The sequence below is a fragment of the Spea bombifrons genome, chromosome 1 (assembly GCF_027358695.1).
Source record: "Spea bombifrons isolate aSpeBom1 chromosome 1, aSpeBom1.2.pri, whole genome shotgun sequence".
In the NCBI taxonomy this organism is placed as follows: Eukaryota; Metazoa; Chordata; class Amphibia; order Anura; family Pelobatidae; genus Spea; species Spea bombifrons.
Genome location: NC_071087.1, coordinates 31,999,524 through 32,025,860, shown reverse-complemented (window position 1 = coordinate 32,025,860; position 26,337 = coordinate 31,999,524). Strand labels below are relative to the sequence as shown.

At 38.2% G+C, this 26,337-nt stretch overlaps 1 protein-coding gene across 1 annotated transcript in view; it reads left to right on the top strand.

The window, feature by feature from the left end:
* TMA16 (translation machinery associated 16 homolog) overlaps positions 1–23,882 on the top strand; it is a 29,095-nt gene extending 5,213 nt beyond the window's left edge. Inside the window, exons 2-7 of the mRNA XM_053460088.1 lie at positions 5,467–5,576; positions 5,890–5,927; positions 7,288–7,372; positions 10,283–10,431; positions 18,061–18,103; positions 23,395–23,882. Of these exons, the coding sequence (XP_053316063.1) occupies positions 5,467–5,576; positions 5,890–5,927; positions 7,288–7,372; positions 10,283–10,431; positions 18,061–18,103; positions 23,395–23,557 (588 nt within the window). The 3' untranslated portion in view covers positions 23,558–23,882. The remainder of the gene's footprint in view (positions 1–5,466; positions 5,577–5,889; positions 5,928–7,287; positions 7,373–10,282; positions 10,432–18,060; positions 18,104–23,394) is intronic.
* Positions 23,883–26,337: the final 2,455 nt, after the last annotated feature.

Genomic DNA, 26,337 nt, shown 5'->3' with positions numbered 1-26,337 from the left:
TCCCCCCCTCTGCCCCTTCTCGCTATCCCCCCCCTCTGCCCCTTCTCGCTATCCCCCCCCTCTGCCCCTTCTCGCTATCCCCCCCCCTGCCCCTTCTCGCTATCCCCCCCTCTGCCCCTTCTCGCTATCCCCCCCTCTGCCCCTTCTCGCTATCCCCCCCTCTGCCCCTTCTCGCTATCCCCCCCTCTGCCCCTTCTCGCTATCCCCCCCTCTGCCCCTTCTCGCTATCCCCCCCTCTGCCCCTTCTCGCTATCCCCCCCTCTGCCCCTTCTCGCTATCCCCCCCTCTGCCCCTTCTCACTATCCCCCCCCTCTGCCCCTTCTCACTATCCCCCCCCTCTGCCCCTTCTCACTATCCCCCCCTCTGCCCCTTCTCACTATCCCCCCCTCTGCCCCTTCTCACTATCCCCCACCTCTGCCCCTTCTCACTATCCCCCTCCTCTGCCCCTTTTCACTATCCCCCCTGCCGCGGTGCCGGCATTTCATGTTGAGCCGGCGTCACGGATTGTGAGGAGCACCGAGCGGTTGCTAAAAACTTCACTAGCAACCGCTCGGTGCCCCTGCCCGTGACTTAAATTAAAGCATTTTTTTTTTAACTTTATTTAACATGAAGGATGTTAAAGTTTAAAAAAAAAATGATGTTTTAATTTAATCACGGGCAGGCGCCCCTGCTGCCATGGCGCCCTGTGTGGCCGCACAGGTCGCACACCCCTAAGGCCGGCCCTGGTTATGTTCATTTTGGCCATAACTATTATACCAGATAACAGTAGGTGGTGTCATGCAGAGTCTGTGTTGGGTTAAAGCAGGGGATTGGCATTGAAAGAGTTAACCTAGCTAGATGTGTTTTACAGCAAACAGCTTGCCCTCTTTAGCCACACAGACTCATGGACACCTTGCACATACCAGAGCCCTGCCAGAAATTAATTCAGGTTCAGACTCCATGACCATTAGTGGTAACTCCCCCATGATATGGAATTTAGGGTGATGTCTTCTATGCTGGGTTTGAGTCATCTTGAGGACACAATGGGATCTGTCAATCTTCAGATGTATGTTAAGAGTATATGATTGGCCTGGGACATCTCTGTGTGACACTGGGGGGGGGACATCTCAGTAAGCTTAAAATATAAATTGGTGGTGGCAGCGTACTACCAGTCTGGTGTGGTACTTGTGGAGTGTTTGGGGTTAAGTGGGTGACCAAAGGACTGGTTTCTTTAACTCTTGCACACCCACACCCTATGTGTCCAGTTGTCTGATAGATATCAGATAATTAGCATGGGGAAACAAGCAAAACTAGGCAGAGGCAAAAGATTAGATGAACTTGGTTAATTTGTTAATGGCCCAATGAAGCTTAATTTATCATCCATTAAGTTTATGAGAAAAGGAATAAAGTGGCACAAATATGTTAATTGTGGTATTTATATGTGGGTTCTTTGGGGGTTTTAAAATTATTTTTGGACAATATATACATCATTTTATGTTTTCCAAGAGATATTGGAGAGAACTAGGTTCTCATTGAGTTTGTCTCTTTTTGATCAAGATAATTTTTGCGTCTTTATTAATTAAAGGGGAAGAATAGCCTTTCCCCAAGACATAAGTAGACAGCGTTTGCCTCACAGTCACCTTCTTTCAGTGAAACAGGTGGTTCTTAAGTGAGATACATTGGAAGTTTCCTTTACAGATTGTAGTGTCTAATCTAAGTATGCAATGGCTGCATAGCTGCGGAGGATACACAAAATTCCCCCTTCTCACGCGTTTTCCGTTAGAAGTACTGAGCCCTGCTGGGGGCTAATCTACGCATTTCGCCAATGTCCCGTCAGCCAGTCATAAGGAGGTTGAAGCCAATGTTTCACTTAGACAGACCATGCAGAGCATATTAGTAATTGAGTATATTTACACATTTAGGATTATTATATTATATATCTTATGTACTGTTGTGATTTTCTTTATTAAATCATTCGAATAACTACTTAAACGAAGACACAGGGATAGCCACGATACCCCGAGGAAGCTTATGAACGAAACGTGTCGGGTTGGTAGAGTACACTACTTACGTACTGACACATACAGTAGTTCATTTGTCTATTTAGAAAAAAAATATTTCTTTTAGAATATGAGACATTTCTAACTTTTGTATAGGAATAGTTAGATTCCCTAGGAAGTCTGTCTTTGGAAGCAAGTGATGTTGCTGTGGTAACAATTTCTAAGTACAAAAGGGCAAGAAAAAATATATTAGCTCTTTGTGTTTCTCACACTTACAGCTTTTTGAAAGGGAAAGGGTAACTTGTTTTGCAACAATGTCTTTTTTTTTTTTTTAAATAACATCTCCTTGATTGCATTAGTGTTACATTTGTTGCACTTTACGCAACTATAACTTCTGTGCCCAAGACATCTGTTCCAACTCTTAGAAACCAGCTTCATGTTGTTGGCAACACATTGGACTTGTAATAAATTCTTAAGTTGATAATGAGTTTATTCCCGTTAAGTGATAAATCAAAGTGACAGGACAAATTTATATACAGGCCTGCTTACAAATTGAAATGGAAATGAACTTGTCAGGAAGGATGGAGGCTACGCTGGTTTTAATCATGTGTAAGAAGAATGCAAAAACCAGAGGAACTAACAACCCTATCAAAATGTCATTAATGCTGTGCATTTGAATGTGGATTTTGTACACAAAAGTTCAATCATGTGATGTACAGCACCACCACCACCTATATTCTTGAATTAATTATTGCATGCTTTTAAGTCATTACATTGTTTAATCCAGATCAAGCATATTCACATTGAGGGAGACGAAAATACTGAAAGTCAGTGCCATGGCTCTCAATTTTTACCGTCGGTGCCTAAATCATTGTGCTGTTTTATGTAGCTCTCTGTGGATGAGTTCCTTTACTGGCGCCTACAAAGGTCAATTCAAGTTGGCTCCAAGCATTATCTGTCTGGCTTCTAAATTCTGCTTGTATTTTTGCAGCCCCATTCGCAATATATATTTTGTTGCACACAATGATGCATTTCCAGTATTATTTAAAAGGTTTCAATTTACGCTTTGTGTAGGGTTAAATTATCTCCGTGTTTAACTCTTTGAGTGCATGAGGGATAATCAGTTAAATGTCATGCTGGCTTCTTGATAGATGTTGCCTGCGTTTTTGTTTTTTTTCCCCTCGCCCTTTTTAAATTTCTGTGGTAGAAAAGAAATTTCTTGACAGATTGAAAAATAGCAGCTTGCACTTAGCAATTGTAAGCCAATTAGTCAGTCTCAAACCACACTGAACCGTTTGATCTCAATTGTGCATTCTATGGTGTTGTAGTGGATAAACAGGTGAAAACAAAACTTAGCATTCACCCTTTGAGTGCCAGCCATGTATGATATATGTGGTTAGCAAAGTGGACTATGGATCCCATACCATACAGTAGCAGTGTAGAGTCTCCGTTACATTATGAGTAGTCTTCTCCTACCTCCTCTGCTTGAAACCTTGATGCTCGAGTTTATATTTGACTCCCTTCAGGGGAGAAAAAAGTGTGTGTGTATATAATATATATAGCACAAACCTTCAGTACAAGGATACCAGTCTCTTTAAAAATGATGAGTACCAGTGTGGCATTTAGTAAAAAGTCTGTTTCAGTGCTTACTGCTGCCTTCTGTTGGTTAGATTTCTAAAGATTTCATGGACACTACTATGCAGAGTCTGTTTAGACAGTCAGCCTGTATGATGCTTCGGGAAATGTAGGAGTTGAGATGTTTAACTCTTATAAACTCCTTTTAATTTCAAGGTTACTAACTGCATCCCTTGGCCTGTATTTACTTTAGGATATTTATAATGCCAAGCATACTCCTTAAATCCTTTTTTTAATGAGATTGTTTGGGAATAGATATAGATATATTTGCGGCCCTTCTATATTTAGAGTACGAACACTATTGCTTAACCACCCCTCTTGACAATTGCTGTTTTCTGTGGGACTCATGTTTAGCTGTAATTTATTTACTTTACACACAATTTTATTTTTCCAGAACAAGAGGGCTTTGTTGCAATTATTTCAATCAAATCATGTAATAATTTTATTTTTTTAAACACCTTTTCTGACTTTTATTTGAGTTTTTTTAATCTTGAAAAAAAGTAATAAAAAATAGCTAAATGTATTCCAATATTTGTCCTGAGTTTTGAAATAGCCAATGTTTTTTTTTTTTATGTATTTTATTATTCCGAAGCTCCTTTGTAGCAGAAGGGCGGCACTATATTTGAATGTCATGTTGCCTTTCAATATGGTGTATATGGACGCTCTGGAGACTGATCATACAGCACCCAGCCATGTTTTTTGTTGTTGCTGGAAGTCTTGGTAAATAGGTGTTTCATCCGTTCCAGCTAAGAAGAAAAAAACTTGTCAAAATCGTTGATTGTTTTCTAAGCGAATTTCACTACATAACGTGCACATCAATTGTCATTGTATTTTTTTCGTGACGTCAGTTGTCGTGAGTAGGTTAAGTAAATATGTTTGTTAGTAAATTGTCCTTGAAGTCATAGAAAAATGATTGTTTGATAAAATGTATGAGCATAAGGTTTATTCTAGTATGCAAGATTTAGTAAACCTTTAGCTTGTAGATTGACTGAACTGAATGCATAGAGTACATTTTATTCTTTGTTTTTTTTCCTCCAATCTTTTATATATATATGTATATATATATGTATGTATGTATATATATATATATATATATATATATATATATATATATATATATATATTTATTTATTTATTTATTTATTATTAATGTAAGCAGATGCCATATGCTGTGAAAGCTTCATGCTGTTGCAAAAACAGTCAGGCTTCAAACTGTTCCTTCCTACAAATGAGTACCAATAAAAACTACAGCTCTGTGTATCTGTATCTGTAATCTACAACATTACGAGCAAATGTATTTTTAAAGAAGAAAAATACATGTACTTTTTCTGTGGTTGTCGAAACTGAAATTTGGCTTCAATCCCTAATCTAATATAAATTCTTGACATGGTAAAGACAAATAAGTCCATTAGGATTTAAAATATTGTGTTTCCATGGAAATGAACACAAGCTCTAAATTTAGCAGCTGAAAACTAAAACAAACCAAGCATGGATTTTTTTCACACACAAATTGCACACATAAGCAACTGCTTTACTATCTTGCTACTGATTCCATAGCACTGAGCAATATTGCCCAGAGGTCACAAGGATGGAAATAATAGTCCTCATTGCAGAAGGAGTCAAGCTGATTACTTAGCGCAGTTGTTTTAGCGAAGCTATTTTCAGTTCTTGCCTGTTGCAGATGAAACTATAATAATCAAAATAACTGCTCGTTCCCTGTTGTAAATGAAATCCATATATATATTTTTTTTAGAATTAAACTTAATGCAATCATTCCTTTAGGGTGCAAATGTTATTTTGTCATGTGCACGTTTTAAAATTGCTTGGCCCCCCCCCCCTTTTTGTATTGTAGCCCAAGGCACAGCAGAATAAGGCAAAGCAAGAGAAGAAGGTAATCCACCCATATAGTAGGAAAGCGGCCCAACTTGCACGAGAAGGTCATAAGCAGGACAGAAAAGAAAAGTAAGTTATACCATTTGCACGTATGTGTGTATGGCATTCACATTTTTCCATTTTTGTATAGCATTAAATTAAAAAAAAAATTTTGGTTATTATTTGATTCTGTTCTATATGTTCTACAATCAATTTAATAGTTTGGCCTTTTTTAGCGTAGACTACATCTATTTGCTTTATCCACCGTTGTGTCAATTAACAGATCACAAAACTGTTCAAGAATATTTAATATCCATTTTAAATCTTATATCATTGGATTCTCATTAAAAAAATGTTAGTATATTTTTAAATTCTGATTTATTTTTTTCTTCCTTAAACTAAGGTTAAAGAATGAGAAGGCTTTGCGACTAAGCATTATTAGTAAGTATTATTTACCTGCTTTTGCAGATGGCTGGGAAATAGCAATGTAATTGTACCTTGTCTGGTCACGCTTTTTTCCCGAAATTGCTTGAAAAGTTGTGCATGTATGTAAAGTGCCATACATATCTGGGCCATACATTTTTATAAACTGCATAGTACTCCACTATAACCAGGGCATGTGATTTTGTGATTAAATGGCATACTCTGACGTATTAGCTGAAACACATGGGGAACCACAAAATGCGTCTCAAAAATGTTGCAAATAAATATTCTCCCTACTGGAAAGACTTTCCCCTTTCGGGTGACCCGCAGTACAGTCAGAGTTGCGTCTCAGTAGTCACAGATGTGCACCTTCACCAGTGAAACTTTCTGTGTTTATTTACTACTGCAGATTTGATTCTGCTGTAAATCCCATCTAATAAATAACATTGCAACCTGCTGGGATATGTAGCATATATATACATTTAACCGTGCAGATTCAATAAAGAAGTACAAGGGAAAGCTACTTATTACATTACTTATGTGGCATGTAGACCCTCTTTGTAGCAGACCTTAGCGATACATAATTGTTAGGAAGAACCATCCTTTACATACTTCCAGGAGAAATTCAGCACGATTGACGCTATAATGCGTAGCATTAAGGCAGCTCACAATACAACTCTCTACCCAAAGAATTAAATATGATCCAGATGATATATATTAATATACCTCAACCCCATAATTCAAAGGGAAACATTTCTCTTTTATTTGTATGCCAGTTTCTGGAAAAGCATTATAAAAAAAAACAAGATAAAATGGAACCAAACGTAAAATCACACAGGAAGGGTAAAGATGTGAGCTAAGATTTCAAAAATGTCTGTTAAGAAGATTGTTTCATATGATTGTGGGATGAAGAGAATGGATAAGGTTAATAAGAACGGTAGTAGGAAAAATAAAAAGTAAATGTTTGAAACTGGTGCTTATCCTGTTTAGTAAGGGATGGAAGCCATAGACAGGGTAAGATAATGTTTCTTCCTTTTTTGTTGTGTTAACTTAATCAATTAATACTTTTACTACAAAATAATCTATATAAGATAGATATAGTTGTGTACCTGCCAGTTGTCTATCTTGTCACATAGTACAACGTTTAGGTTACAGTAACACCAGTTAAATGAGTATGAACTCTTCACTGCTCATCACCAACAGCTTCTTAAATGTGATGTCACTGGTAACCATAGACAATGCTTTTATTTTAGGAAAGTTCCTATTTTCCCCTAAACTAGTCATAAAAATGACTTCAGCTCTTTTTTTTGTATGATTTTATGTGGTATCAGTTTTTACTTGTAAATATATTTTGTGTTCTATGTATTTTCCACCATAGGTGAAAAGCTACAATGGTTTCAAAATCACATTGACCCAAACAAAAATGAATATACAAAGAAAGAAGCGTGTGAGCTGATCGAAAGGTAAAAGTTGCAAAATATGCACAATTGCTTGATCCAGGTGTGCAAAGCTAGACTTACCCAAAAATAGTCGAGATTGTTCATTGCATTGCTACCATTGTAACAATAACATTATATTGCGTAACCATTCTACCAACCAGTTATCTTATATGTGGTGGCATATCAGAGTTAACCCACCATAGTATATTGGAAGCTGTCAAGCTGCTCCTGAGACAACTGGCATCCATTTTTCATGAACCTAGTGGAAGTCTTGCACGTTTAGCAGTACATACAAGGGTAAATAGGTCTGGCGTTTACTGTTAAACGTAGAGACTTCCTCTGGGGACAGGAGAAAGCTGCAGATCAGGCATAGACCGTGCTTCTTGAAGCATGAAAAAAGTAACACATAACCATAGTAGCCAATTGGAAGTAAAAAGCTTGAGCTGCAATTCAGGGTCCTGTGATATCACATATGGCCCCCCGGCCTTGAAGTCCAAACCTTCCTCTTCCCATTCAAAGTATAAATTAAAAAATAATGTGATAATAAAGACACTAAGAAACATGAATTTATTTAAATGCACGTATTGCTATGGTTTTCTTCTTTGACTTATTTGATTACTGGTTTAATGATTCAGCCAGATTCAAACAAGGTTGGCTTATTTGTGAGCATGTGTTATTACTATGTGTTTGTTTCTTTCTAAAAAATATGGGATTAAATCCTTTTATGTGTGTGTCTAAATCACATTATATTGTATGTTGCTGCCTACATAGACTGTGGCTGCCATATACATATATTTGCAACAGCATCTATTTGATACATTTATTAAGTGATGGAGAAAATGATTTAGTTTTAGATTTTAATTGCTTTAATCATGGTATCTATGAACTGCGTACCTTGTCAAAAAATATATTATAAATGTCACTGCATGCAAATCCATGCTTGTATCTTAGTTAATGGAGTTTAAAAAAAATAGACTCCTTGTGTATCGAAGTTAGAAAATTTCCTCCCCTGGCTGCATCTACTAAAACCATCTACTAAGCATGATGCTCATTTCCTTAGTACCAACAGCCAATCACATGTAAGCTAACAAAAACATCAGTGTTCACATAGCATACACATGATTGGCTGCTGCTACTCCAATTATTTCAATCGGAAGTTAGCACCCATTGACCTGGTTCAAGAAATGTACCGATAATGTCATGTATTCTTGTTGCATCATGGGTGGGGGGCATTATCGGTACATTTCTTGGGGGGTTAAATGAGTGAGCAATAACAATGCAAAGGATGCGTTCATCAATACATTGGGGTCCGCACAAAGTGACTCCGACGTACGCATAACTTGAAAACGAGATTGTGTGATGTTCTAAATACTATGACTGATATCAATCCATGGCTAACTTAATGAAGCTCTAAGTTTTCGTACGGTGTTTTTTATTTTCCATGCCACCTAATGTCATGTAATGGAATTCTGAGTCATTAATGCACACATTTTTTCTCTCTCAAGTTGGAAGTGTAAAAGTAAACATATTGCACATGTGGTTTGCAGTAACTGTATAGTTTTAGCATGGTACATTATTTGTTGGGATACCTATACATGTATTTTATAGAACTAGCTTTAAACCGGCTACTTTTTGTTCAAAATTTAGGCAAATAGTACTATTTCCTTTTTCAATATATGTACACAATGGTCTTATATAGCCTTTTCTTTCTTCCTTGATTTTTTGTTTTGCTTCACACTAGTAATAAATAAACATCGGTGCATGTCATGGTCATCTCTCCATCCATCAAGATAACAGATAAATGAATATATAATTGTGTTTTGTACTATATTTTAAGGATATATTCTGCTTGTAAGCTGTAAAATCTTAGTTCTGCAAGTTATGTGTCGTCCTTGTACTTTCCTAACTTTATTTTAATGGGTTACCTTGTGAGAAGGTATAGAGCTATAGTTAAAAATCAAAGACTTTTCTTATCTCCAATACTTTGACTCATGTATTGTTTTTTTCTCTCTTAAATATAGCTTATTTCATTTCGTTCTCCTGTCTGTGGCAAGGTTTATGTGAAATTAAACTCTTTATCAGCTCCTAGCAGGAGTATCTGTGCGGTGTGCACTTGCCAAAAAAGATCTCCTCTATAACTGATGTGTCTGTAGATTTCTGCTTTCATCCCTGCATGATACGTGTTCTTATTAGGTTTAACGTATGTCGATTGATACATATGCACACAAAAAAAACAAAAGAGCCAAATTACTTGGACTTGCACAATAATAAACGTAAATGTTAAATAATGCAACATAAGTACAAGTATTACTATTTTTAGGCTTTAGTGGTCGCATTGCTCTACCAGTGATTGAATACTTTCAGAAGCTCTGCAATTACCTAAAAGAATGCATATTAAAGTGCTGACAAAGTATGTTAATTATGTATTCATCATTAAGAGTGCACTAAAGTGCCCCTTTTTAATTACTCAAAATATGCCATACAATGTCATCAAAGAAACAGAGCAGTTAAATCTTGGTTTTGATTTCCTGGTAAACCAAAACGTTTGAAGTCCGTAAATCTCTTAAACATGAACATGAAATATTCTGTTCAAATATTCCTGACCTCGACCAATTATTTTCTTTTGAAATAAGGTCTCTGGTATCTTTGTGGTCACCGTTAATCAATATACCGCCAGACCTTTTGTTGGAAAATTGCTACTCTGCCTCCGTGTTACATTTATATCGCTTAGAAGCAACATTGCCATAAACTATCTTTTATGCAAAAGTAGTCAGTGGTGACGTGCTGTTGAGTCCTTCACCGCACACTTTAGCTATATCAAGGCATATCCCGCAGAGATGTTTTCATCTATATGAGTCTTCTGTCACTGTAAGCTTTGTTTAGATGTCAGGAAAATTATGAACGTTTATGATGGTAATTTTCTCTGTCTTCCAGTTATTTGCATCGGTTCGATAGTGAGTTAGAGCAAATTGAATTACATAACAGCATCAAAGGCAGGCAAGCGAGACAGCACGGATCCCGCGAGACAGTCATCAAACAGACAATGGAGCGTGAAAGAAGACTGTACAATGGATATGGAATCGGTATGATATCTTGAGAGTTTTCTGCTTGCATCTCTGTGAGGATGATTTTCCAAAAATAGTTTATGCTGCAACAATATAGAGGAGTCTGTAATATCATGAGCCATATCATTTGTAAAAATAGGCTAAATTCGCCAATCTGCTTATTGCACAATAGCTTTGGTTCCTTAATGTTTTTATTTTCAAAAATGGATTCACGCGCAGCCGTTAAAGAATGTATTTATCATATAGTGTGGTCTCATACTACAGGTCTCAACAGATTCATCCTTACCCGCTTTTTTGCCTTGATCTAGTCTATCGATGTTCATAGGGCTATAAATTCAGTAGATATATTGGTACTATAGTTATAAGGCCCAGTGGGTAATACGGTTTAATATGTATACATTTCTTGTTTAATAATTAATATCGAATTCAGACGATAAAAGGGGTCTTGTGTGTTCCCTTACCTTTTAATAGGCTGTAGAGTAGAAATATGAAATGTTTTCCAAGGAATTTCTTTAATCAGGAAGTAGTTACATTTTAAGAATACTGTAGAGGTCGAATTTTAGATTTCTTTTATACAACTTGTCAAACAGCCTGTTTTGCTACTAGTCTGTCTCATTTGACATTGGAAGCCCCAAGAAACCTTTTCAAAGCTTACCCTTTGGCTGACTCTGGTTTACTAGCTTTAACATTCCTTTAGGTATTTTTATTTTTAGTTTTGTCATTCTTCACACATTTAACTTCTGAGGTAAAAAATGTTTTATTACCTTTAAAATGAAATGTTTTCCACAGCAGAAATTATCACTCAAAATGCTTACATTGCAAATACAGTGAAACATATAGTAGTGATTTACAATTACATTGTTTTGTACAGAATGGAATTTATTTAGACTAAAATTACTTGCCGAAAATAGAAGAGCTATTTGTGTGCGTTTGAATGATGCAATGTTCTCGCTAAGTCATTTTCTTTTTACTATTTTGTGAAACTAAATTCTTAACATGTGTGTTTAAATAAAATAATAATCTAAGACATTTCAAGAACACAAAAGCTAATTGTGCATATTGTATCACCCGGAGTTGATAAGTATATTGGGTTTCTTTGCTTCGGTTATCATTTTTGGAAGAACTGGAGAAATACATAATATAGAAATACATAATTTAGCAACAGAAAAGTACTATTCAGCCCATCTATCCTGCCTATTTTTCCAGGTGTAGAGACTCAGACCTTTATCAGTCCTTGGTCTTGTCTTAGGCTCAGTACAGCTTTATGCCTATTGCATGATTGATTGTCGATTTGAATAATAACACAAGTTAGATGAAGTGAAGGACCCTGAACCTCCATTGCTCTTCATTCATAAGTTCCTGCTGCAATGATATTCTTTGTAGAAACAGTGGTCATTTTTTATTTTATTTCAACAATTGAAGTCTCTTAGCCTTGGTGCATCCTTCAGAGTGGTTCCTTCACAGAAGAGAGCGCGTTAGCCTGTATCGCAGGCTTTCATCCTGATGCAACATGCATTCCCAACACTTCAAATCCTAGTCGAAGGTTTCAGGATTGAACTGAGCATCACAGTTTAAACTGTTACTGGAATAATAACAAGTTCCACTTGATTTCCTGAGACATCAGGCAAGTTTACACCCCAAAAATAGCTCTACATGTGGAGTATTTTGTATAGAGCCTCATAAAGACATTATAAATTGTAATTTAGTTTGCCAAGAGCATTTCTTTGTGACCTATGCGGCACTAAAAGTACTTGTAATCCAGCCGAGGCATTTTTACATTTTAAAGCACATTCTGCTTATTTACACTGAGTTAAGGAAATTGACGGGTTGAAATAATTAGCTATAAGTTATTGGTCTTATGTAGAACCGTCATTAAACAAAACTCCGCAATCCGTCTAAGGAAAGAAGACAGCGATTTAATTCAATCTGTCAGTTTCCAATATGCATGCTTGTCCTGGGCTTTCAATCTTTTTGGCTTTAGGTTTTGTGAAGAGGTTGTAATGTTTATCATCTACGGTTCTGTACCATAAAATGTTTATTGCATTCAAAATCAATGTGATTGGAGCCTATTTTTAAACAATGATTAAATACCCAATATTCACAGAGGTGCTGTTGTAGCACTTTTTACCACGTGACAGGTAAATTAATCAGTGTTGGAAAGAATGGCAGAGGCTTACTTTCTTCCAGCATCTGTCAATTTGTTTCTAGTCTTAATTACAGTATACAAACATTAAATGTTTAAGAGGAATGTCTTGTGGGAAATATATTACATTTTACTCTAGCTACCACTGCTTTTGTGTGTTTTTTTTTATTTTTTTTTTATTTTTTTTTACAACTAACATAATTGACTTTTGATATCTCATTTCAAAGTCTGATATCTGTATTGTAGGTAGTAAAATCAATTCCTGCCCTAATGATCTTCCCGTTCTACTCACCCTTACAAAGGTGGTCTGAACCAATCAAAACCAATATCCGACAAGGAAAAAGGTGATATCACTTAGTAGAGGTGGGGTAATCATGCAGATCGAAGCATAGATAGTCAAGATTCAATATCCTGAAGATGTGTATAAATCAACATATTTATAAATGACCTGGCAATAGGCATAGAATGTTATGTTTCTGTGTTTGCAGATGACACTAAACTAGGTAAAGTTATACAGGGCGAGCAGGATATTACTGTATTGCAGAGGGCTCTAGATAGACCGGGGGACTGGGGACACAAATGGCGGATGAAATTCAATGTAGATAAATGTAAAGTTATGCACTGCGGGGTAGTGAATGCACAAGCAACCTACACCCTAAACGGTAGTGAATTAGGAGTAACGACAAATCTGACTGCCATTTTGGGGTCAAGAAGGATTTTTTTCCCTGGTTAGTGCAAAATTGGAAAGAGCCAAAAAAAAAGGTTTTTGCCTTCATTTGGATCAACAGCAGCAAATTAAAGGCTGAACTTGATGGTCTTTTTTCAGCCTATATAACTATGTAACTATGTGTATATATCCTTTTCCAGGAAAATTATTCCTACTGTCGCCTGTTATGGTGCTACTTGCTGTTGAATGGTTCAGTCAGGGTTTGTGAGGGTAGGATGAGAGGGGATAGAACTTATAATAATGTATGTTTGTCCTGTGACGCAGACCTCCACCTCCACAAATTCCTAAATGTCTCCAGGATAATTACCCCGATTCTCACACAAAATGCCAAGCTGTAAGTAATTTCAGTAGGAGAATTCAGTTATGCTAGAAGCTATGACTTTTTTTGAAAAAAAAAGACATGATCAAAGATTAGACCTTTTGGTTATTGAAAAGTGAAACAGCAGACTGTTATCATGCAATGAGTTTTTAAAACTTTGAAAAAGGTTTCTATCTCTCAAGCAAGTACTACAGAAGATGGAACATCATTGTAGTTGAAGGTGTCTCCCCATACTAAATCAGTAGATCTCTTAGAAGAAATGCCTTAATGTTGATATTTAAGCATACATTTGTTGTTTTTCATTCGGTACCTGAACTTAAAACAAAAAAAACAACACATCTTGTATGGAGACAAAACCTTGATCCACCCAATCCACCTATTTTATTTGCAATTTCTTATAAATGGTATACCCTCAATACCTTTTATGCTCTCTGATACTTAAAAATGTGCTTGAGTGTGTATGATCAGATGAGCACATAACCAGTCTAACCAGCTAAACCTAGGGTACTTCAATTTTCTTATAACTACGTAGGGGTAATTCTGGTGTACTGTGTGTTGCCGACAACTATTAGCACCCTTGCTTTACCCTCTTAAAGTTATCAACAGGTTAACCAATGAACACTTTTCAAAATGTAAATGAAAAAAATCTATCCTCGCTATGAATGAAGTATGTTTTCATCTGTCTTGGCATACACCTTTATTGTCTGTGTAAGATCACTTTGAGCCCAGACTCCATATTGCTATTATTTGGATCACAACATAGTTGAAAGGACTTTCATGCGTATAATAACTGCGTGGTCACTTTTTCGTGTCATCCCTTTTGTAAATGTATGTGGGTACTCTGCAGAATGTGCCTTATGTATTTTGCACCTTTCCCAACCCCTCGGCTATTTTCATTGAAGGAGATATGTCTGGCCAAACACATCTCCTTGTACGCTGCAGAAGGCAATCTGTTTAAACCCCTATGCGCACGCGTGGGAAGCGATCCCATTGGTTTCAGTGGGATCAATTTCCAGTCAATGATTCAACCATTCAGTGGCAAGAAAAAAAAAAGGGCAGCTTCTGTGCCAGTTAAGTGCTTTTTCCCTTTCTTAAGAATGCATATTAAAGTTCTTTCATACGCATTCTTTAGTAGGGCTATTGTGGACAGTAAACTGTCCCATTAAATGAATAACATTATGTTACTCAATGTATTATGCAAGATTGGTAGCTTTTTCTGTCTTTGTCTCCCATTTTGCAAAATTGTATTAACTGCTTTTTATAAGAGCTCTCACACATTCTTAGTATCTCATAAGCTTTTTATAATAAAGCACTCATTTCTTGGAGTGACCTTTTGAGCCCAATGTTAAGTAGATAAAATGTAGGATTACGTTTTTCTAAAGGCCATAAAGAATAATGATTTGAATGTGTGATCTTTATAAAAGTTTTTTTTCTGCATATGTGTGTATTCAATGCACCAAACAAGGATTTATGATGTAGTGATAACATTGTCTGAAGCGTAACTGGCAAGGTTCTAAAGATTTATTTTTCTATCCTTTCGGTAAAATGAATACACCGGTACTCATCTGCATGTTTTCTGTATTTTTTAACCTCAATAACATTTGTTAAAATAAAGCAGCCATTACGAAAGATGGAAAGTAATCGGCATCATCTCTAAAGCTGGATTATGTTTAGGTTCTTAAAATGCTTTCCTTCCTTTAAATTGCATTTTTATGTAAATTTTATACTGTAAAATATTCTATTCTATGTTCTACATATAGACATTTTTTTCTGGGAAAAAGGGTTTTCTGTCTAATGGAATGTCACCCAGTGTTAGAAAAAAATACTTGCCAAGTATGTTATCCAATCCTGACCTTTCATGAAACCTATTAAGTCAGTCATCCATCTGTTTTCTCGTGAAAAGCCAGTGTTTCTACGTAAGAGAATCACTAATGTAAGTTCTTTGCTGCTAAAAGATCACTTCATAGATCTGCTGTTATTTTTTGTGTCATCAAGTCATTTTATGCAATTTTATGTTGTATGTGTAACAATCCAGGATGTACCACTTTCTAATAAAATAATATCCCTGTTGGTGTCAATCAAATGTATCTCTTTCATGCTATTTCAAACATAGAAATGTAGAATTTGACGGCAGATAAGAACCATTTAGCTCATCTAGTCTGCCCATTTTTTCCTGATGTGAGGGATCTAAACCCCCATCAGTCCTTGGTCTGGTCCCATAATGAGGATAGCTGTATGTCTATCCCATGCTTGTTTAAATTCCCTCACTGTATTAGCCCCCACCAATGCTGTTGGGAGAACGTTTAATTTATATACTACCCTCTGAGTAAAGTAGAGCTTCCTTACGTTACATCTAAGCCTCTGGCCTTCAAGTTTTAGACCATGACCTCTTGCCCCAACATGGCTACTTCTTTCAAATTAGCTTCCTGTACTTTGTTAAACCCCTTTAAGTATTTAAATGTTTCTGTTGCATCCCCCCTCGCTTTTGTTTTCTCCAATCTATACATATTAAGATCCTTTAACCTTTCCTGATAATTTCTTTCCTGCAAACCACTTACTGTTTTTGTAGCTCTCCTCTGAACTCTCTCCAGTGTGTCTATACTCTACAGATCTCTGGTCAGACCTCACCTAAAATGACATACCTAAAATTTGAATATTAATTTAGAAAAAAAAGAAGAAAAAGCCCGAATATAAGATTACCCTATAGGAAAAAAAGTTTTACTAGTAAATATTCACTTCTAAACATTTTTTTCATATTTAATAAAAACTGTGATTGAAAAAAATGCATTGCTTGTTTTTATTTGCCAACCTGTCCCCCCATTTATGTCTTGAAATCCCCTATTTGACAATCTGCCCCCAGATATGCCTTATACTCACCTATATGGCACTCTGCCCCCCTTATATGCCTTATGCCCCCCCCCCTTACTTACCGATGCATCCCCAGACTTTCCCCTCGTGCTCCAGACTCCCTGGTGTCTAGTGGAGGCAGCCGGTGAACATATGCGCGATGCTCACAAACAACCTCAGCTGCTGTCCAATATTTCCACTGGAGCTTCTATGGTGGCGCACCGGAAGGTCATGTCATGCCAGTAGTCCATCATAGAAGCCCCGGCAGAAGTGATGGGCAGCAACGGAGGTTGTTTGTGCTCAACGTGCAGACGCCCACCAGCTGCCAGAGAGGAGAATCCAGGTCCCCTGCAGCGCTGCGGGGGATCTGGATCTTAGTCTTATAGTCAGACCGCTGTTTGAGGTCAGATTATAAAATGACCTTGAATATAATACTAATGCCTCTCCCTACGCAACCCTGCATCATGCTTGCTTTATTGGATTGTCTGCATACCTTTAATTCAAGAGATAATTACTCCTAAGGCCCTCTCTTCTGTTGTTACCGATAGTACAGTACAACCAATGCTATATTCTGTCTTGGTAGTTTTACCTCCCAAGTGCATTGTTTTACGTTTATTAATATTAAACGACAGCTGGCATACTCATGACCATTCTTCTAATTTACTTAAGTCATTCCCCATTTGAATTGTTCCACCTGGAATGTCTACCCTGCTGCAGATCTTTGTATCATCTGCAAAAATACATACCATTAAGACCTTATGTAATTTTAAATTATTAAAAAGTACTGATACCTGAGGTATCCTTCTAGTGACAAGCCCTTCCTCTGAATATACACCACTAACTACAACCTTCTGACTCCTTTCACTCAACCCATTGGTTTATCCATTTAACTATTCTGGCATCTGTACCCATTTAATGCAATTTATTTATGTGTTCTATGAGGGACAGTGTCAAATGCCTTACTAAAATCTAGATAGGCTCTATCAGCACCTCCTCATTGGTCTATTATCTTAATTACCCAGTCAAAAAAATTGTTTGACAAAAATCTTCCTGTAGTAAACTCATGCTGTTTCCCATCATGCAAACAATTTATTTCCAGATATTTAACAATCCTATTCTTTAGCATGGTTTCCATGAATTTGCCAACTACTGATGTAAGACTTACTGGTCTGTAGTTGACTGAGTCTTCCCTGCTACCTTTTTTGTGCTGTGGTACTATGGTTGCCAACTTCCAGTCAGTAAGCACATTTGCTTTGCATTTTATTTGTCAACATCTTGGCTTCCAATAGGAGGGAAAAATGAATGTTCAAAGATGATTTACTTTCAATTACATACAGCTAAATAATCAGGGTTATTTTTACTATTAACGCCGAATGAAACTCAATTGTTTCAGAAATATAGCTACATTGGGCTATGTGTGTTTATGATACTGAGTTCCCCAAGTAGTGACCGAATATTTTATCAGTCTATCTGAAGGATCTGTGATGTTTAGCACTACTATATTTGCCTCTTTGTACATTGTGTATGGTGCTTAAGATTTTATTTTTGAAAATCATATTCCTATGGCACAGCCATGCATAAAGACGTTGATATGTTTGTTTGTTTTTTCAGAGATACCAGACATTGTAAATGCAAAACATCTGAAACAATTCAAGTGAGTATATTCTATGTTTTCTATTCCCATTTTGTCTAACAGGTTGAGTAGTTCCTAATCAACAAAATGTTACCAATCACCAGTAAGCAATCTATCTACAACCCCTCCCTACCCTCCCTTCTCACACTATCTACCCTCTCCCTACCCCCCTTCTCACTAGCTACCCTCTCCCTACCCTCCCTTCTCACTAGCTACCCTCTCCCTACCCTCCCTTCTCACTAGCTACCCTCTCCCTATTGCCCCCTTCTCACTAGCTACCCTCTCCCTACCGCCCCCCTTCTCATCAGCTACCCTCTCCCTACCCCCCTTCTCCCTACCCCCCCTCTCCCTACCCCCCCTTCTCACTGTCTACCCCAGTGGGCCACTTCATCAGAATTGTATACATGCGCGTGCCGCACTAATTTTTCACTGTGAGAAAATATGGCCTTTAATAAAATATGCAGATTAAAATAAAGTAAATGACACAAAACCTTTACTTTTCCTCTCGCTGATTTCTGGGCCTAGAAAGTTTTGTGACTACAAATTCAGGACTCAGGATAATTAAAAATGAAATAGTTCTATTTATTCTAGGGATGCACCAAAATGAAAATTCTGGACCAAAACATTCACGGTTCACTTAGCCAAAATGACCCCCCACATTTAAAAATAATAAAAACTCACATTTTTAATAAAAGTAGGTAACACACCACAATTGGACAAAAAAAATATCAATATGACTTGGCATGATAGGAGTGTGATTGCTAACAGCAATCACACTCCTATCATACCCAGGCAGCCAGTAAGTGATGTGCAGACCCCATATTGCTGGCAGCATCAATACACAAGGGGGCAGCTAGCTAGGTTTCAGCATGTACTTGCTGACTTGGCATGATAGGAGTGTGATTGCTAACAGCAATCATAGTCCCATCATGCCTAGGTTCCAGCACTTACACATCCATGCTATCACACACACACTCATTCATTCATATACTCATTCATTTACAGATTAATTCCCTCAATCACGCATACTCATTCAAACATCCTCCCCCACCCCCTTACCTGCACTGCAGCTCCTCGACTCCGCTCACAGACTTCAGCAGGGGGTGTGGCCTCCCTCTGCGTTCTCTGGTACTGCACAGAGGAAGCAGGATGTGATGTGATGTCTTGTGAACTCTGCTGGGTTCCGCTTCCTCTGTGCAGTACAGAAGACCCTCCCACAGGTAAGTAGCAGGGCTCTTGTTGTAGCAGGGCTCGAGGTGCGGACCCCGTAAGATCGGTTGCTCTGGCTGCCGATCTTACGCAGGCTGCACCTCGAGGTTTTGCGGGCCGCATTTGCAGCATTTTTATTGGGGGGGGTCCTACGGCCCTGGGGGGGGATTTCTTCATTATCGCCCCCCCCCCGCATGAGTTACTGGGGGGGATCTGTCCCCCCCGTCCCCCCCGGTTCCTACGCCCATGTTGCCATACAAAATCAGCTCAGTGTGGTGTTTGGACATGAAATGTCATCCGAAATATAGCATGACTGTCTACAATGGCAGCCTAATTGTTTATAGATAAAGGAAGATTTTTGGAACAAAATAAAAAAAACCTACATTACTATGTAACTAATTACATTACGTTGAAGCTAAAGACAATATTTTATTATATTTACCCTCCCCTTAAAGCTTATAGATCTGGACACTGTGTGTAGTGATACAGGCAGTTGAGCACCTGAATAAAAGAAATCTTATCAGGCATTGCCTATAGATCACATGTAAAGTTGATATGTGACATTATCATGTGTAGTGCTAGGTTAAAGAATGGAGCAGAGAGATTAACTAAAACCCAGATAGGTTGGATTATTATCCAAGGAAAGAGATATAAACAAAAAAGGAATATTCAATCCAGAACAAAACCATACTAAATGCAGTCTTGGGAATAGGGAATGGTCAACCATGTCCAAACTAACAGTGTGATCACCAACAAACTCAATAGAAATATGTTCCATGGTCAGTGAGCAAGTTATTGGCATCCTGAGTCAATGTTTTAGTTGAATGTTGGCTGTAGCATCACGATATAAGAGGTCAGAGTACTGTTACTTTCACTTTTCAACTATCTTGCCAGTGTAACCCATCCATTCTTATGAATCTGAGTAAAAATATAGTCTGTGTGTTAAATGTGATTATTTAATTGAAAATGTTGTTTAAATTGGTGTTTTATACCACAAAGAGAGTGGATTAAATAAATTTAAACGCCACAAAGTAATATTTGGTAAAATCCAGTGAAAGTTAACTTGTCAAGAGGCAGACTGGTGGTAATTCCTGTTAAATTCTTTGCTAACCTCCTATCCGCTTTAATTAAAGTAATCGTAATGTCATCAGTGTTGTCAAACCATACCACAGTGTTGTGATCTGAAAGTAATTAATTTTCTGTGGCTTTCATGGAGATTTGGTATTATCAAATAAAGTATTGATCCAAACGAGAAGGTTGAAATGGTGGGGAGTGGGGTCTGACCTGGCATAAATATCTAAAAGCACTACCCAAAACTTTGTTTTTTTTCTAGTAATTCCACCTACAGCCACTATGGTAGGAGTAGAATAACAATGACTTTTCGCAGCATTAATTCTCTAAATGGATCAGGGAGTTTCTTTTGATTGTGCTTTCCATGGAGTCTTTTTCATAAATGGCGCCCCTTCCGCCAAATGTTTTGTTCTACTTTGTATTTATTTCTTGCCCTCTTAACTGGACTCACCCGCAAGGATGTGTTGCCAGCCCTCCTCTGAATCCAAGAATGTTGAAAAGGAGATTGACAAGCTCCATGGGCAAGATGGTATTGGGACCAGTGTTCCCAATAGGGGTGTATGCCTCCTACAAGTATGTCGAGCAAAGGGGCCTGAGTAGGGAAAGCTGGCCTCCCTGCGCTCTCGCCCGAGTGGGGATGCATACATCGGTGGCCGAAATATATTGTCAGAAAAGGGCACTTTTGGTAAAATGCCGCAATAAAAAAACAAAAAAATCCGAAAATAATCATCCGCAGGAGCCAGGCTGCTTACCTGTGCATCTCTTGTACTGGCCAGGAGAAGCAGGAACCCAGCAGAGTCACATGAATGCACGTGACATGACTCTGCTCTGTTCCTTCTTCCCTTGAGGGCGGGACAAGAGAAGTTGCTCGCACAGAAAGCCCCTGCAGGAGTCTGCAGAGAGATCTGCAGTTCATGTAAGGGGGTGGGGGAGGGTGTATGAGCAAGTATGCGTGATTAAGGGAATGAATGAGTGAATGTTTGTAAAGGAGTGTGTGTGTGATAGGAGTGTGATTGCTATCCATGCTATCATGCTAAGTCAGTCAGGACATGCTGGAATCTGGGTATGCCTGAGCATGATAGGAGTGTGATTGCTGTTAACAAGTATATATGTGTGTGTGTATAATTATATATATATATATATATATATATATATATATATATATATATATATATAAAATTTGTTTTTGTCCAATTTTGATGTGTGGGGGGCTTTTTAGTTTCCGTCCAGAATTTTCATTTCGGTGCATCCCTAATATATATATATACTGTATTTCCCCAAGTATAAGACGCACCTTAATTTTGGGGGCGAAATTTAAAAAAAATATATATTACATAGTTATTGTACTGGCTGCCTGGCATGATATGAGTGTGATTGATGTTACCTGCTAGCAATTGTTAGCAATCGCACTCCCATCATGCTCAGGCAGCCAGTACATGCACATTACTTTCAGCCTCCCTGTGCCCCCTACACATGGATCCATGCTATCACACACACACACATTCATTTACTCCCCCATCTTACCTGAACTGCCTTAAACCTCCCTATATGCCACTCCGCCCCCAGATATGCCTTATACCTCCCTAAATGCCACTCTACCCTCAAATATGCCTTATACCTTCCTATATGCCACTCTGCCCCCCCCCGATATGCCTTATACCTCCCTATATGCTACTCTGCCCCCAGATATGCCTTATACCATTATGCCTTATATCCCTATATGCCAATGTGTCCTCAATATGCCTTATATCCCCCTATATTCCAAAGTGCCCCTAAAGGCCACTATGCCCTCCGATATTCCTTATGCCCCCCTGCCCATACTCCCTTGTGTCTAGTGGGAGCAGCTGGTGAACCTCCACTGCTGGCCAGCACATTCGCTAGAGCTTTTATGACTGAGCACCAGAAAGTCATGTGATGCCGGTGCTCCATCATAGAAGCCCCAGCAGAAGTGATGGGCATTAGCGGAAGTTCTCTGTGCGTATCGCACAGATGCCCACTGGCTGCCAGATAGGAGTATCCTCCGCAGCGCTGAAGGGGACCTGGATCCTCTCTGACAGCCGGCAGGGCATGTCTGTGCGATGCGCACTGACAACCACTGGTTCTGCCCTCCACTTACGGTGGTGCTTCTATGATGGAGCACCGGAAGGTCATGTGATGTCGGCGCTCAGTCATAGAAGCTCCGGCGGAAGTGGAGGGAAGAAGTGGAGGATGTCTGTACGCATCACACAGACATCCCCTGCCGGCTGTCAGAGAGGAGGATCCGGGTCCCCTGCAGTGCTGCGGGGGATCTGGATCTTAGTGTTATTATCCGACCTCTATGTGAGGTCGGATTATAAAGCAGAGAGTATATTTCAGAGCATTTGCTCTGGAAAAAACCCTCATCTTATAGCCGGTAAAATCGATTCAACTAATCGATAATTAAATTTGTTGGCAACGATTTTCATTATCGATTTTATCGATTTGTTTCAGTATAAAAATGAGCAGTCATTTGCTTGAATTATTCACTACAAATACCTTTATATTTTATAAGCTTCATCAAATGTGATATATATATACAGTTTTATGCTATGATTTGTAGAATAATAATTTGAATAATCTTGTTTGGGGTAATGAGGATTTTATGTCCAGTTACTTCAACATCAGCTCATGGTTGGCCTGACATTGTCAGATGTAAACAAACTAAAATGATCCTTCCACATTGGCAGATTTTCCAATTCCTGAGCCAGTAAAGCATTTCCAAATAGTGACCGTGACCCCCTTGTCTCATTACCTGGCATCTCAAATCAATGAAGCATGCCACGCTTTGGCATAGCCTGTTATCAGAAACTCAATCTGTACATAGTTACAGCCCACAAAATGATTTGCACAAATGAATGTGAAAAACATAACCGATACAGCAGATCAGACATGGGCCTAATACTTTTTTCACTTTGTGTATTTAAGGTTTTGGTGTTAACTTCATGTAAGTGTGAATATTCCTGTAAGCAGTGCATCAAACCTGATAATTTAAGAAATGCCTCCTTATCTTATAGGGAATGGGACTTAGATCTGAAGAAGCTGCCAAACATGAAGATGCGTAAATTATCTGTCACTGATGTTCTTCCCAAAAGCAACAGAGATTCTAAGACAGAAGGTGAAGAAACAATGGAAAATGCTGGTGAACCTTTGCCAGATTCTGAAGAGGATATAAGCTAATAAATTACCTAGAGACTATTGAAATGTATCCCATGATAGAACACTTATTTTAATTAAATTTGCGACAAACTTCTCTTCAGTGTTATCATTAGTTCCATTATTGTTACGCCTCATATAATGAAGTTTTAAAGTGTGGTTTTAGTTTTCCAAGTGCTTGCTTATATTTTAGACCTTGGGGAATTTATGCAAGATCAATGGGGAGGAAATTCCTTGATTTCTTCGTAAAGATGATTATAAATTGAATGACTCTAATTCTGTAAGTATTAGTTGCAGTTCATTTGTTTAAATTAATTGGAATTTTGGAATTACATGTTTGCAAAAGTTTCTTTGAAATACTTTTGTTTATATGTATATTTATCTTTCACGACTGTGCAGTTCTTCCACTCATATGGCGTTGAAACTAGTGTAAAACGAAAGCACATTTTATAAAAACCAGAGCTGCTTAACCATGGATGCTGCAAGCTGTACCTTCTGGTGCAAGTTTCAATTCATTAAGGAAGAACAGCACCAACAAGCACCATAAGATTAGTTCTAGGAACGCTAGCAGAGTATACTGAAAATAAAGCACATTAAACTGTGAGTGTTATGAGGTCATATTTTCTACTTACTAACAAGTATGCTAATCCCTTTGATCATCTCCTGTAAAAGGTGCAACGTAAATGCTGAATGTTACATAGTTTTTATTTGTGTTTGTGTTCAGCAGTACCAGTGTGGCCCTTTTTCCAAGTAACTATTATTCACCCTTTGCACAGTGAAGACTACATATGGTAAAGTCCTTAACCTAAATTGGTCTTTGGAATTGTCTTAGCCTAATGCCATTCCCAGTCTTACCGTCCACTACCCTTGCATTTAGTCTTGTTTCATGTATCTACAACCTTTGTTGCTCTCCAGTTAAATCTCTTGTGATTCTTTAGTCTTCTCTTTTCATAATTTTCCCTTTAAACGATGCACCATTGTACTTACCCCTCTTTTAGTTCTCACAATATCGATATACTTTTTGAGATGGTGTTTCCAGTGTGATAAAAATGGTTCTCTAGGTAAGGACTGACCAGTGTTACTGTCTTCTTTCTGATGCATCTCTCTGCACAACCAGTCATCCTGGTTGCTTGCCCCCACCAATGTATCGGCTCGACAAAATAATGTAGTGAAATGTACTAGAACCTTTATCTGCATTACTTGTCTATATTCAAGATTTGATATTGGAAAGCTGCTTGAAATCTGTATAGCATTCATTGTAGCCCGTATGAAGATTTAGAAGGGCCTTGTTTGTCCTTATTTAGCAATAAGATATATCGTCCTGCATATATGGTAATTTTTTTTAAGGAATGCTTGATGGTCCAGAAAATAACTTACATGAAATTTGAATCAAGATCTTTTTTTCCAGTTTCTAACTGTGCATTAGGTGGATATTTGTTTTGACCTAGATTTGAGGATTGTTTTGCTGAACACGACTTTTCTGTAACTACATAAGTGCCAACTGTAGAGGAGGAGGGGAGAGAGACTTAATAGCTTATTGAGAACAAGTGGTTTAATGGGCTCTGGGTGGATATAAAAGGATTCAGAAAACAAATAATAAAAAAAATAAAGTGGACAGAGCAGCTTTGTATCAACAGAATATTCTGTACTGCTAGTGGTATAGATGATGATCTAATAAAATTTCCTATAGCTGAGTCATCTCTCCCCCTCACTCATTTTCTGGGTCATTGTCTTAAAGATGTTACTTTTGTTGGAGCCAGACAGGCTTAAACAAGCCATAATGGGTATTTTGGCAATGTTACCAGAAAATGTGTTCAAGGTTCAAAGTGGGTACAGTTAAGCATTTATGAGTCCAATAAATCTAACGAGTGCTACTTACTAAGTATTGGCACATCCCCAGGAAACAAGACCAGGATGCAAAAAACAAAAGGTTGCATACAGCAAGAAGGGAAAAATGCTATAGTAAACCATTGAAATACCAGAGATATCTATACTGAAAAAATCTCAGATCACTCTAAAACTAACCTTACTAATACATTTAAAAGCTGAACCTAAACACGTATAAAAGAGAGGTGCAATAAAAATCTCAGGGGTTCCGTAGACCTCAAGCTACTTATGCGGGGACATGGTGCCACATATCCACCACCCTCCCAGTAAAGTAAATCTTCCTCACATTAAGTAAAACTTTTACATTAAATAAAACTAAACAAGTCAGGGTTCAGCCCCAGCCCTGGAAACTGCCAGACATGGCCGCCCCTTTAAGAGGTCTGCCTGGAGTTGAACTCCTCTCCACAGCTTGCTGTCCTGTTTATTTGTGTCTATTTTATGTACCTTTGCCCTCTTTCCCTTATTCATCTGAGGATCTCGGCTCCTCACTCCATCCCCTGTGTTCATTGCCTTGTCCCCTGTGCTTTGCGGCATCCTGTACCATGTTTGTATTATCTGACTATGTATATAATCAGTGTTCTGTGTATTTATGTTCAGCTGTGTTTTGTTATACTATTACCCTGCCTCCCTCACCTGAACCCTAGACAACTCACACCTGATCTAATGAACAGGCTTTATATCCCTGCCTCCCAGTAACAGAGCAATGAGTTCATTAAGTTATTTGGAGCCATAGTTCATGCCAGACTCTGGATCTGTCTGTTGGATTTACCTACCTGCCTGCCTGCCTGCCTGCCTGCCTGCCTGTTACCTTTTTGACCCGGACTGCCTTTTGGATTTACCTTTTTGCCAGCCTGTTACCTGTTAGACCTGGACTGCCTAATGGATATCCCCTTTTTGCTTGCTACCTGTCCCAGACC